Below are 14,112 nucleotides of genomic sequence, written 5' to 3' on the forward strand. Positions count from 1 at the left end.
TGATGATCCACCATGACACACCTGGCATTAGTGCTTTGAAAGGTCTTCTTAGATCTCACGTTCACAGGAGACTAAAGTAATAGAAGATAATCTGTTCCTCAAATCACCTGTCTGGCTAAGCATAACCACACCAGGTTAAGAGTGTTAGTTTATAGGACTACTTAAGTTTCTCATATCAGTTGATGTCCTTTTATGAGCTTGGCTTCTTTTATAGTCACTCAGAGACAAACTCAACCACTGGACTCAAACTTAGCTGCTAGTAGTCTCACATTCGTCTCAAGTTGTATTGTCCAGTGCGTTCTGCACCTAGATGCCTGACATGAGAGGCTATTCTCACATCGCAGGCTCCTAGTCTCTCCTTTGAGACACCGCTACTGAAGGGGCCTGCTCCAGCCAGTATGTATCATCCCTACTGGAAGCAGAGATCTCAGAGCTCACTGACAGAGAACCCCGGCCTACTGTCTCCAATACAGTCTGTCTGCTGGTACCAGCCAGGCCTGGAGACAAATAAGCTTTTCAGAGAGCGTTATACACAGGGATCAGAACAGTCACAGTACAGGGCGCCGACCAGAAATACACTCCAGCCTGAGAGGGTTGGTTCATCAGAGTCAGACCTAGGGTTGCAATGGGTCGGAAACTTTCCGGAATGTTGTTGATGTTAAGCCTGGGAATTATCCCCGATTCAATGGAATTGCAACCCTCTGCATGCAAAGTCCATCCTTCCATCACATGTGCAGTGCACTCTTGCATCACATGTGCAGCCGATTCAAGATTTTGCACACTAAGGAGATGCTATTGAGCCCACACTACTACACTGTCTGAGCCAAGGACTACATGCTTTCTGGTTTTGATTACAATACCGGGTGGAGTGAATATATTTTATATGACATACATCATTTTTTGTTAACTAGTAAATAGTAGCCTACGGCAAAGTGTGTTTAAATAATTTATAACTTGTTAATTTCAGCTAATGCGTTTTTTGCTACCATGTGGGTTTTAGCTTGCTTGAGCCTACTAACTGAGGCGTGTTAATATATTCCATATATGTTTCATTTTAAAACATTTATCTTACAAAAGGAGTTGTTTAGTCTAACTGCTTAACTATTTATCTGTACATGGAATTGTATTAGTTTTTTTGTTACTCATTTTTTTAATGCCACGGGCACTATCTGATGTGTGGAGACATTTCACTGCAGCTAATGTAGAAGGAAAAGCTGTGTACATTTGGAAATACTGTGCCAAATCATATGTGAAGAACGTAACAAAGATGCAGAATCATCTGGCCAAGTGCATAAAGTTCCCTCAGCGCTCACAACAAGCAACCTCTGACAAAAGTTCCTCTACTTCTAGAAAATGATGAACCAGACACCTTATCGATAGCAACAGCTCATGGTCCTCCTGGAATCAGAAGTTTTTTTTGACTCAATGGAGGAACATAGTCAGAGAAATGCTGATGAGTGTCTTGCTCCAGCTGTGTATGCAACTGGTTCACCTCTGATGCTCACAGGCAATGTGTATTGGAAGAGATTTCTGAATGTTTTTCACCCAGCTGAAACGGCGTTCTTCGTTTGTAGAAAGAGAGTCGGACCGAAATGCAGCGTGTAGGTTACTCATGACTTTAATGAATGAAAAGGTACATGAAATAACTCAGAATTACAAAAACAACAAACGGAACGAGAAACCTAATACAGCCTATCCGGTGACTACAACACAGAGACAGGGACAAACACCCACAAAATACAACGCGAACTCAGGCTACCTAAATACGGTTCCCAATCAGAGACAACGATAAGCAGCTGACTCCAATTGAGAATCGCCTCAGGCAGCCAAGCCTAACTAGACACACCCCTAATCATACACAATCCCAATTACTACAAACCCCAATACGAAACACAACATATAAACCCATGTCACACCCTGGCTTACCCAAACATATAACAAAAACACAAAATACAATGACCAAGGCGTGACACCAGCATACACCCCTCCAACCAGACATGCTGTATCTACTAATTTGCTGGATGCAGAGTTCAACAGACTTCAAGTGAAGGTCAAGCAAATCATAGAGAAAGCAGACTGTATTGCAATCATCCCTGATGGGTGGTCGAATGTTGTGGGCAAGGAATAATTAACTACATCATCGCCACACCTCAACCAATATTCTACAAGAGCACAGACAAGGGACAACAGACACACCGGTCTCTACATTGCAGATGAGCTGAAGGCAGTCATCAATGACCTTGGACCACAGAAGGTATTTGCACTGGTGACAGACAATGCTGCGAACATGAAGGCTGCTTGGTCTAAAGTGGAGGAGTCCTACCCTCACATCACATCCATTGGCTGTGCTGCTCATGCATTGAATCTGCTCCTCAAGGACATCATGGCACTGAAACCAATGGATACACTGTACAAACGAGCCAAGGAAATGGTTAAGTATGTGAAGGGTCATCAAGCTATAGCAGCAATCTACCTCACCAAGCAAAGTGAGAAGAATAAGAGCACCACATTGAAGCTGCCCAGCGACACCTGTTGGGGTGGTGTTGTCATCATGTTTGACTGTCTCCTGGAGGGGAAGGAGTCTCTCCAAGAAATGGCCATATCACAGTCTGCCGATATGGACAGCCCCATCAAGAGCATCCTCCTGGATGATTTATTTTGGGAAAGAGTGGTAAGCAGCCTGAAACTACTGAAACCTATAGCAGTAGCCATTGTACGGATCGAGGGAGATAATGTCATCCTGTGATGTTCAGACTCTGCTTGCAGATGTAAAAGAAGAAATTCGTACTGCCCTGCCCACTTCACTGTTGCTCCAAGCAGAGGAAACTGCAGTTCTGAAACACATAAAAAAAGCGTGAAGACTTCTGCCTGAAGCACATACAAGCCGCAGCATACATGTTGGACCCCAAGTACGCTGGCAAGAGCATCCTGTCTGGTGCAGAGATCAACAAGGCCTATGGTGTCATCACTATCGTGTCTCGTCACGTTGGCCTGGATGAGGGCAAGGTTCTTGGCAGTCTGGCGAAGTACACTTCCAAGCAAGGGCTTTGGGATGGAGATGCAATATGGCAGTCATGCCAACATATCTCATCAGCCACCTGGTGGAAGGGACTTTGTGGATCTGAGGCGCTTTCCCCTGTTGCCTCCATCATCCTCCAACTCCAACCAACATCAGCCGCCTCAAAGTGCAACTGGTCCTTGTTTGGGAACATACACACCAAAGCACGCAACAAGTTGACCAATACAAGGGTTGAAAAATTGGTGGCCAGCCAGGCAAATTTGAGGCTTTTTGAGCCTGACAACGAGCCATCCTCAACAAGGTTGGAAAGCGACAGTGAAGATGAGGCCTCAGAATCTGATGTTCAAGGGGTGGACATTGAGGAGGTCCAGGGGGAAGACATGGAAGCCTGAGAGGAAGACAATCAAAGCTTTAGTTTCTAGACTAACATTTTAGGAAATGCGATGGATCATTGGGGATCACTCGATAGTCCCTTTCTTCTGTTGTTCAGTGAAATCACCCCATGTGAAGAGTCAACTCATTTAATTAAAGTTCAATTCGTAACTAAAAAGCTTTTTTTAAATTTCTATTGTAAGGATTTAATCATTTTCAATTATGTCTTCTTATGATAAAGGTAAAATGTGTGTTTGTCTCCATATGATGTGGTAAATATATCCAATGCAAAAAACATCTATGGTATTAATATTAATTTGCATATATTCCCGTTAATTCCCACATGAAGTTATCACCTCTGAATATTCCCCAAAATGTGCAACCCTAGTCAGACCCTACCAGAACAGACAGAAAGACGTTGGGAGAGAAGAGAAACGCTGGTATCTACATGGAGCTATTAAGAAAGCAACACACTGTATTTACATCAACCTATAGTAATGAAACAACTGGAGTGATCCTCTAACATGGGCAAACTTGCATCGTGATTAGTTTAGCTTTAGCCTGATCCCAATGTCAGCGAGTCGAAAGCTTCTCTTTGACAAATGCACATCCAAAAGCCCCACAATCTGATCACTGCTCCTAATCTAATCATTTTTACATTTACATTTTAGTCATTTAGCAGACGCAAGGGCACAGACACATTTTTCACAGAGTCAGCTTGGGGATTCAAACTAGGAACCTTTCCGTTTGTGGCCCAACACTGCTCTCCGCTAGGCTACCTGCCGCTCCGCGGCCTGTTTTGGCAAAGCTGCACTCCAAAAGTGACTTTCTGAAAGCATTTTATGTGTCAGCTCCATACTGCCCTTTGGAAGAAGAAGCGTGGTATTATTTACTAATGAGCTTGGACTATCTCCTTGGCTGAAATGACTTTAGAGGTTGAGTTGCTGGACAAGGTTGGGTCCGGGGCTGCTGCCCACTGTTCTGCCCAGGTGTGGGTGAAGGAACAGGGGGCAGATGAGCCTGCTGTCATTACCCACATTGGCAGGCTTCACTGTGCTATGAGCCTGTGAGATAGTGAAGTTCAGCTCTGATAAGTTTAGCCCTGGTCGTAAACCTTTCATCAGCTCAGCAGGCTACAGGAAGAGCAGCTCTCACCTTGCCAGGGAGAGAGGAAACCAACCAACCCTGACCTAGCCTGAACGAAACCCTGCACGTCTACCCTGTATCTTCATCACGGCTGACTGTAGACACGCGCTGATTGAATTTTCAGTGTTTATCTAGAGTGTTTCAGGCAATAAAACGATGACGGCTGTGTAAACATTCATGTTAGGGCTGTTCAAGCTAGATGAGTTTGACACATAGGTGAGCAGTGTTGGCTATTCCGTCTAATGAATTAGCAATCACCAGTCAAGTAGACACAGCTGAGATACTGAAGAGAAAGTGAGAGTCTACAATGGGAGTTGTGTGTGTCGTCATCCATTACTCCAGAAGAAGCTGGCAAGTTGAAACAGCTGAGATACTGAAGAGAAAGGGAGAGTCTACAATGGGAGTTGTGTGTGTCGTCATCCATTACTCCAGAAGAAGCTGGCAAGTTGAAACAGCTGAGATACTGAAGAGAAAGGGAGAGTCTACAATGGGAGTTGTGTGTGTCGTCATCCATTACTCCAGAAGAAGCTGGCAAGTTGAAACAGCTGAGATACTGAAGAGAAAGGGAGAGTCTACAATGGGAGTTGTGTGTGTCGTCATCCATTACTCAAGAAGAAGCTGGCAAGAAGAAACAGACAGAATCTATATCTGTAAAGCCTTTGTTGTGTAAAAATAGCTGCCAGCCACCACAGAAAAGGTGAGATAAAGATGTGCTGGTAAGTATTACAGAAACATGGACAGAGCGAGAGGAAGAACAAAGTGGATGCTATTTTAACTAGAGGTCATGGCCATTTCTAGATGTCACCTCGCTCGCACATACTGTTCTCTCGGTCACTTCCTGACTGGGGCCTGTGACGGATGGTGTGATATGGCATGATGTCACCGTTGCCATGGTGTCGAGGCTTCTGTTGTTCAGCCTACCATGTCTTTAGAGAACATACATAAAAATGGATGGAAATGGACTGGATTCTCTGCACTTGATTATTATTCCCCAATTTGCCTACGTACACTGACACACTGCCTTTCACTATTTACATGACGACCATGGATGAGTCAACGGCGCAATTCGCAATGTAAACTCTCTCTCTTGTCTTGTCAAATGCACACACCACATTCTCCAAGTTGGTGACTAAAGATAGATGTTAGTGGCGACATTTCAAATGGTTCCCCCGTGGGAAGTCATTACTGCAGTATATTACTAATAATAACTGTTTAACAGATGGGCTCTATTTCTACACGTGATAAAGTTATGGAATGTCAAACCTGTCTCCCAGCCAAAACAACCAGCTCAAGCATTCCAGATGGCCATGACACATCTTTAGAACAATTCAATAAGACCAGAGTTAGCGGGACAGGAACACCGCTAACAAGGGCTTATTTTATGTGGTCCGATTTATTCTAAGAGCTCATTGGATTCAAGTTCAGAGGACTGTAGCGAGTAGTTAGAATGTACGAGGAGGGAAACGATGGCTTGTTCACTAAGGGGCCACCAGACTCCCATACAGACTCTTTCTTCCATTCTCTGCCAGATTGTGGGGTGCGGTCAATAATGTATATTAAAACCCTGGATTGCTGTTGCTATGTATTGGCCAATGAGAGGCTTTGAAGCCACCGGTCGGCCATATTGGCACTCCCCAAAATAAGCAGTTTGCTATAGGAATGAATGGAATTCTACAAGTATTCCAATTCAAATGTTTCAAGGACAAAATTTGAGTATTTTTGTTGTTGTAGTGTAGATCAAAAAATGATACTTTAAGGATTTTTAAACATGTTTAACTCACATAATAATTGTTTGTGTTTGTAATATAATAAATGTTGCAAAAACAAATGCCGACATTAATAAATGCATATCTATAGTTTCCAGAACATTTCTTACATTAGTGGGGGACTGCCAAGATGGAGGTGCGGTGGCTTCAAAACATTGCCCCCTGACCGTCATCTAGTGACATGTGTAGCTTCACGCCCTTTGATCCGATACTCCGACACCAATTACACTGTCAGCTGACAGGGCCTTGTTTAAGTCACTCTCTCCATGATTTTACTGTAGGAGCCTTCTCTCTAAAAGAGCATGTATTCTCCCCATCTCTGTTTCTGTCTCTCCTATCATCCATTTCTTGCTTTCTATCCATCAGTCTCTTTCTGACATGTCAAAGCCTCCGAGAACATTAGTTAGATTGTCAGCATGTCCAGTCAGTCTGCCTGATAGCTTGTAGGAATCAGAGGGGGAAAGGGAGTGCACTGCACATGAGCACAACATACGCACATGCACACACACAGAAATCCCTCCCTGGGGTTCCCAAATCTCCGACATGTCATTTTATTTGCGAGAGGGGGACAGGGACTGTTGACAGTGGGGAAAGCCAAGGAGTCATACACACCACAGTCCACAATGACATTGCTTGTCACAGTGCACACACACAAGTCCCTCCTCCCCCTGCTGACCTATTTCCCAGCCATAATGCCAGATCACAGTGCATCATGGGTAAAATCTGTGAGTATAATAACATAAACAACCCCCTATTTGGAATCCCAACAGTTGATTTGCTCCAATCTGTCGACCAGAGATGGAAATGAGATTGGCTAAATAGATTTGGATTGAGCGGGATAAAGATGAGAGATAAACAGCCCTGTTTGTGGGCTTTCGAGCGTGGGATGATGAGGGGAGGAACAATGTTTGTCTATCCTAACAGATCTTGCACAGCATCTTATCAGGAACACCTCTGGAGAGAGAGAGAGAGAGAGAGAGAATTGGTATACAGAGGGAGAAAGAGAAAAGAGAGCGACGCTCTGACCCTACCCTGCCCTTGCCTAAACCAAGTACCAATGTTGATGATTGCAATAACACCGCTGGTCATCATAATTCCCCAGAGATTGATTGGGATAGTTTATCCATCTAGTTTGCAAGGCTGACAGTTGAGCCGTTGTTTACAGATGAAATACGTTGCAGGATATAAGACGACAGCTGAAACACCAGGCTACTATGAGTGGAGAGCTGGAGAGGCTGGCACTGCCACGCACAGCTGCAATACCGTGTCCTGGGTTTCCCAGGGTGAGTCAGCCAAAGATGGGTCACTGTTAGGCCATCCTCTGTGGAGATGGGAGAACCTTCCAGAAGGACAACCATCTCTGCAGTACTTCACCGATCAGGCCTTTATGGTAGAGGCGCCAGGCGTAAGCCACTCCTCAGTAAAAGGCACATGACAGCCCGCCTGGAGTTTGCCAAAAGACAACTAAAGGAATCTCAGACCATGAGAAACAAGATTCTCTGATCTGATGAAAAGATTGAACTCTTTGGCCTGAATGCCAAGCGCCACATCTGGAGGAAACCAGGCACTATCCCTACGATGAAGCATTGTGGTGGGAGCATCATGCTGTGGGAATGTTTTTCAGCGGCAGGGACTGGGAGAATAATCAAGATCGAGAGAAAGATGAATGGAGCAAAGTACAAAGAGATCCTTGATGAAAACCTGCTCCAGAGCGCTAAGGACCTCAGACTGGACTGGAAGGTTCACCTTCCAACAGGGCAATGACCCAAAGCACACAGCCAAGACAACGCAGGAGTGGCTTCTGGACAAGTCTCTGAACGTCCTTGAGTGGCCCAGTCAGAGCCCGGACTTGAACCCAATTGAACATCTCTGGAGACCTGAAAATAGCTGCGCAGCAACGCTCCCCATCCAACCTGACAGCTTGAGAGGATCTGCAGAGAAAAATGGGAGAAACTCCCGAAATACAGGTGTGCCAAGCTTGTAGCGTCATACCTTAGAAGACTCGAGGCTGCCAAAGGTACTTCAACAAAGTACTGAGTAAAGAGTCTGAATACTTAAGTAAATATGATATTTCAAAAAAAAAAAAAACGTTTTTGCTTTGTCATCATGATGTATTGTGTGTAGGTTGAATGAGGAAATAAACAATTTAATCAATTTTAGAATAAGGCTGTAACGTAACAAAATGTGGAAAAAGTCAAGGGGTCTGAATACTTTCCAAATACACTATATACTCAGAACAAAAATATAAATGCAACAATTTCAATGATTTTACTGAGTTAGAGTTCATGTAAGGAAATCAGACAATTGAAATAAATGAATTAGGCCCTCATCTATGGATTTCACATGACTGGGAAGGGGTGCAGTCATTGGTGGGTCTGGGAGGGCATTGGCCCACCCACTGGGGAGCCAAGCTTAGCCAATCAGAATGGGTTTTCCCCACAAAAGGGTTTATTACAGACAGAAACACTCCTCAGTTTCATCAGCTGTCTGGGTGGCTGGTCTCAGACAATCCCCGCAGGTGAAGAAGCCAGATGTGGAGATCCTGGGCTGGCATGGTTACACGTAGTCTGCGGTTGTTAGGCCGGTTGGACGTACAGCCAAATTCTCAAAAAATAAGTTGGAGGTTGCTTATGGTAGAAAAATTTACATTCAGTTCTCTGGCAACAGCTCTGGTGGACATTCTTGCATTCAGCATGCCAATTACACGCTCCCTCAAAGCTTGAGACATCTGTGGCATTGTGTTTTGGGGGAAAAAAATCACATTTTAGAGTGGCCTTTTATTGTCCTTATTGTCCTTTTAAGGTGCACCTGTGTAATGATCATCCTGTTTAATCAGCTTCTTGATATGCCACACCTGTCAGGCGGATGGATTATCTTGGCAAATGAGAAATGCTCACTAAATGGATGTACACAAATTTGTACACAAACTTTGAGAGAAATAAGCTTTTCTTGCATCTGGAAAATGTCTGGGATTTTTTATTTCAGCTTATGAAACCAACATTTTACATGTCTGTTCAGTATATGTGGTAATGAAGGCAATACATAAGCCATATTAAGATGACCAGGGTCTGAGTTTGAGGGTTTTCAATGACATGATGGCCATAAGTAGGTTTGGAAATGATTGAGTGGAGAATGGCTTACCATGTGGCTCTGTGATTGGGTGGATCCGTACATGGTGATGCCATTGGTTGGCGGGATGGGCTGCGGCGTGTCCAATTGGACAAAGCCTCTTCTGTCGATGAGACTGAAGAGAGAGAGAGAGAAACATCTGAGGAAACTATTCAATGATATTAATAATATTGTAGATCCCTTCCTTAACGCCTTATATAATATCTGTGTTTCGGAGAACGCAGATGCAATCAAGGAATCCAGACATTAAAACGTTTTATTGAACTTAGTAGAATCAAGAAAAAAAATCTGATTTTACAGGGTCCTACCTCCTCGACAAATGAATCAAGCATAGGTCCAAGTCTATTTCAATACTGTACTTTGAAGCAATGCTGAAACTGTATATTTATTTTGCAGTGATCCTGCCGAAACTACATTTATTTGTATTTTATTTAACTAGGCAAGTCAGTTAAGAACAAATTCTTATTTACAATAACGGCATGCCAAAAGGACTCCTGCGGGGATGAGAGCTGGGATTGAAAAAAATAAAATAATATATAGGATTTAAACACACATGACGAGACAACACTACACAAAGAGAGACCTAAGATGACAACAACATATGACAACACTGCATGGTAGCAACACAACATGACAACAACATGGTAGCAACACAACATGACAACCACATGGTAGCAACACAACATGACAACCACATGGTAGCAACACAACATGACAACAACATGGTAGCAACACAACATGACAACCACATGGTAGCAACACAACATGACAACAACATGGTAGCAACACAACATGACAAAAACATGGTAGCAACACAACATGACAACAACATGGTAGCAACACAACATGACAACAACATGGTAGCAACACAACATGACAAAAACATGGTAGCAACACAACATGACAAAAACATGGTAGCAACACAACATGACAAAAACATGGTAGCAACACAACATGGCAGCAGAACAAAACAGGGTAAAAAACATTATTGGGGACAGACAACAGCATAAATGTCAAGAAGGTAGAGACAACAATACATCACGCAAAGCAGCCACAACTGTCAGCAAGAGTGTCCATGATTCTTATAAACACAGATTTTGTGAATGAAATGCTTTGATTTCCTTGAATACTCTCATTTCAAATCCTTGGCAGATATCCTTACACAATGTAACTCAACGTTAAGAGGATGCAGAATACACATGAAATTCCTTTCAGAGAGTCAAATATTGTGAAAGAATAAGAGGGCCTAATCTACACAGCTGCCACAGACAGACACCAGGGAACCCCCGAAGGGGAGATTTGTGCCCTGCCTAATGTCTCACTCTGTATGCAGGCGCTCCTCTTGGTAGTCAATCATTGAGGTCGTGCAAAGATCAGTGGAGTGAATCATTATTTCTGTTCGATCACTACCGTTGCTAGGCTGAGACATGGCTGGTTAGGCAGGAACCTGCTGAGGTTAAGCAACAGGATTGTCATAGTGTGTATGTGTGTGTGTGTGTCTGAGCGCGTGTGTGTGTGTTTGTATAAGGGTGTGTGTGTGTGTGGTTATGTGTAAGCACATAGAGAAGTCATGAGCTAGCCGTGTGTGATAACATCCAGGGGCCGTGTGATGATATGAAACAGTGACACAGATCAGCTCTAACGGAATACAAACAACTCTTCCAGTGGAAACACAGCTCTGAGGGAGGCCTGTGTGTGTGTGTGTGTGTGTGTGTGTGTGTGTGTGTGTGTGTGTGTGTGTGTGTGTGTGTAGGGTAATCAGTAACAGAGAGCCTGTTGACTCTGAGAAATGGCGTCTCTTACAGGAATTCAATGGAGGTGAACTGAAGAAGAGAAACAGACACACACACACACTCCACCCCCCTTGCCCACCACCTGCCCATAGAGGATCTCCCCCTGCCAACCAGTAGAGTCATTACCAGTGAGCAATGCTGTGGGCAGTGGAGGCTGGGTTGGGACTCTCACACAGAGAGCAGTAAAACACACTGACAACCCCTGGGCTAAAAGCCTCCTTAACCACTCTGGCCTGTTAATTCCATTTCTCCCTAGTCTGTACACGTGTTTTACCAAGGAGAGACTTTCTCGTCTCACTATTAATGACCTGCTACTGACGCACTGTACCATGCCTTTATGCGTGTCCAAAATGGCACCCTAATTCCCTATATAGAGGCCCTACTTTTGACCGGAACCCTATGCCTAAGCTCTGGTCAAAGTAGCGCACTACATAGGAAATAAGGTTCCTTTTGAAATGGAGCCTTAGAGTTAACCACACAGTCAAGCCACAGAGGAGCTGCTGCGTGTTGTCTCATCAGAGGGGGAAAACTGGACTGTAAAAGGGGAGAATAGAGCCTCCACCACAGAGAGAGTGTAGAACCAGAGCCTCCACCACAGAGAGAGTGTAGAACCAGAGCCTCCACCACAGAGAGTGTGTGTAGAACCAGAGCCTCCACCACAGAGAGAGTGTAGAACCAGAGCCTCCACCACAGAGAGAGTGTAGAACCAGAGCCTCCACCACAGAGAGAGTGTAGAACCAGAGCCTCCACCACAGAGAGTGTGTAGAACATGAGGAGAGGCACGTTGGGAGTGAGAAGCAGAGCCTCCACCACAGAGAGTGTGTAGAACATGAGGAGAGGCACGTTGGGAGTGGGAAGCAGAGCCTCCACCACAGAGAGTGTGTAGAACATGAGGAGGAGCCTCCACCACAGTTGGGAGTCCACCACAAAGAAAGCAGAGCCTCCACCACAAAGAGTGTGTAGAACCAGAGCCTCCACCACAGTGTAGAACCAGAGCCTCCACCACAAAGAGTGTAGAACCAGAGCCTCCACCACAGAGAGTGTAGAACCAGAGCCTCCACCACAGAGAGTGTAGAACCAGAGCCTCCACCACAGAGAGAGTGTAGAACCAGAGCCTCCACCACAGAGAGTGTGTAGAACATGAGGAGAGGCCTCCACGTTGGGAGCCTCCACACAGAAGCAGAGCCTCCACCACAGAGAGTGTGTAGAACAAGAGGAGAGGCACGTTGGGAGTGGGAAGCAGAGCCTCCACCACAGAGAGTGTGTAGAACATGAGGAGAGGCACGTTGGGAGTGGGAAGCAGAGCCTCCACCACAGAGAGAGTGTGTAGAACCAGAGCCTCCACCACAAAGAGAGTGTAGAACCAGAGCCTCCACCACAGAGAGAGTGTAGAACCAGAGCCTCCACCACAGAGAGAGTGTAGAACCAGAGCCTCCACCACAGAGAGAGTGTAGAACCAGAGCCTCCACCACAGAGAGAGTGTAGAACCAGAGCCTCCACCACAGAGAGAGTGTAGAACCAGAGCCTCCACCACAGAGAGAGTGTGTAGAACCAGAGCCTCCACCACAGAGAGAGTGTGTAGAACCAGAGCCTCCACCACAGAGAGTGTGTGTAGAACCAGAGCCTCCACAACAGAGAGTGTGTAGAACATGAGGAGAGACACGTTGGGAGTGTAGAACCAGAGCCTCCACCACAGAGAGTGTGTAGAACATGAGGAGAGGCATGTTGGGAGTGGGAAGCAGAGCCTCCACCACAGAGAGAGTGTGTAGAACCAGAGCCTCCACCACAGAGAGAGTGTGTAGAACCAGAGCCTCCACCACAGAGAGAGTGTAGAACCAGAGCCTCCACCACAAAGAGAGTGTAGAACCAGAGCCTCCACCACAGAGAGAGTGTAGAACCAGAGCCTCCACCACAGAGAGAGTGTAGAACCAGAGCCTCCACCACAGAGAGAGTGTAGAACAGAGCCTCCACCACAGAGAGTGTAGAACCAGAGCCTGTGTAGAACCAGAGCCTCCACCACAGAGAGTGTAGAACCAGAGCCTGTGTAGAACCAGAGCCTCCACCACAGAGAGTGTGTGTAGAACCAGAGCCTCCACCACAGAGAGTGTCCACCACAGAGAGTGTGTCCAGAACCAGAGCCTCCACCACAGAGAGTGTGTGAACATAGAACCAGAGCCTCCACCACAGAGTGTGTGTAGAACCAGAGCCTCCACCACAGAGAGTGTGTGTAGAACCAGAGCCTCCACCACAGAGAGAGTGTAGAACCAGAGCCTCCACCACAGAGAGAGTGTAGAACCAGAGCCTCCACCACAGAGAGAGTGTAGAACCAGAGCCTCCACCACAGAGAGAGTGTGTAGAACCAGAGCCTCCACCACAGAGAGAGTGTGTCCACCACAGAGAGAGTGTGTAGAACCAGAGCCTCCACCACAGAGAGTGTGTGTAGAACCAGAGCCTCCACCACAGAGAGTGTGTGTAGAACCAGAGCCTCCACCACAGAGAGAGTGTAGAACCAGAGCCTCCACCACAGAGAGAGTGTAGAACCAGAGCCTCCACCACAGAGAGAGTGTAGAGAACACGTTGGGAGTGGGAAGCCTCCACCACAGAGAGTGTGTAGAACATGAGGAGAGGCACGTTGGGAGTGAGAACCAGAGCCTCCACCACAGAGAGTGTAGAACCAGAGCCTCCACCACAGAGAGAGTGTGTAGAACCAGAGCCTCCACCACAGAGTGTGTAGAACATGAGGAGAGACAGAGAGTGTGTAGAACAGAGAGAGTGTGAACAGAGCCTCCACCACAGAGAGTGTGTGTAGAACCAGAGCCTCCACCACAGAGAGTGTGTAGAACCAGAGCCTCCACCACAGAGAGAGTGTAGAACCAGAGCCTCCACC

General features: G+C 45.7%; 1 protein-coding gene across 5 annotated transcripts in view; it reads right to left on the reverse strand.

The window, feature by feature from the left end:
• LOC115138387 (palmitoyltransferase ZDHHC14-like) overlaps positions 1-14,112 on the reverse strand; it is a 108,342-nt gene that overhangs the window by 1,788 nt on the left and 92,442 nt on the right. For all 5 annotated transcript variants that reach the window (XM_065025655.1, XM_065025654.1, XM_065025653.1 and 2 more), the window contains one exon: positions 9,445-9,547. In XM_065025655.1, the coding sequence (XP_064881727.1) occupies positions 9,445-9,547 (103 nt within the window). The remainder of the gene's footprint in view (positions 1-9,444; positions 9,548-14,112) is intronic.

This window comes from Oncorhynchus nerka, linkage group LG12 (assembly GCF_034236695.1).
Source record: "Oncorhynchus nerka isolate Pitt River linkage group LG12, Oner_Uvic_2.0, whole genome shotgun sequence".
In the NCBI taxonomy this organism is placed as follows: Eukaryota; Metazoa; Chordata; class Actinopteri; order Salmoniformes; family Salmonidae; genus Oncorhynchus; species Oncorhynchus nerka.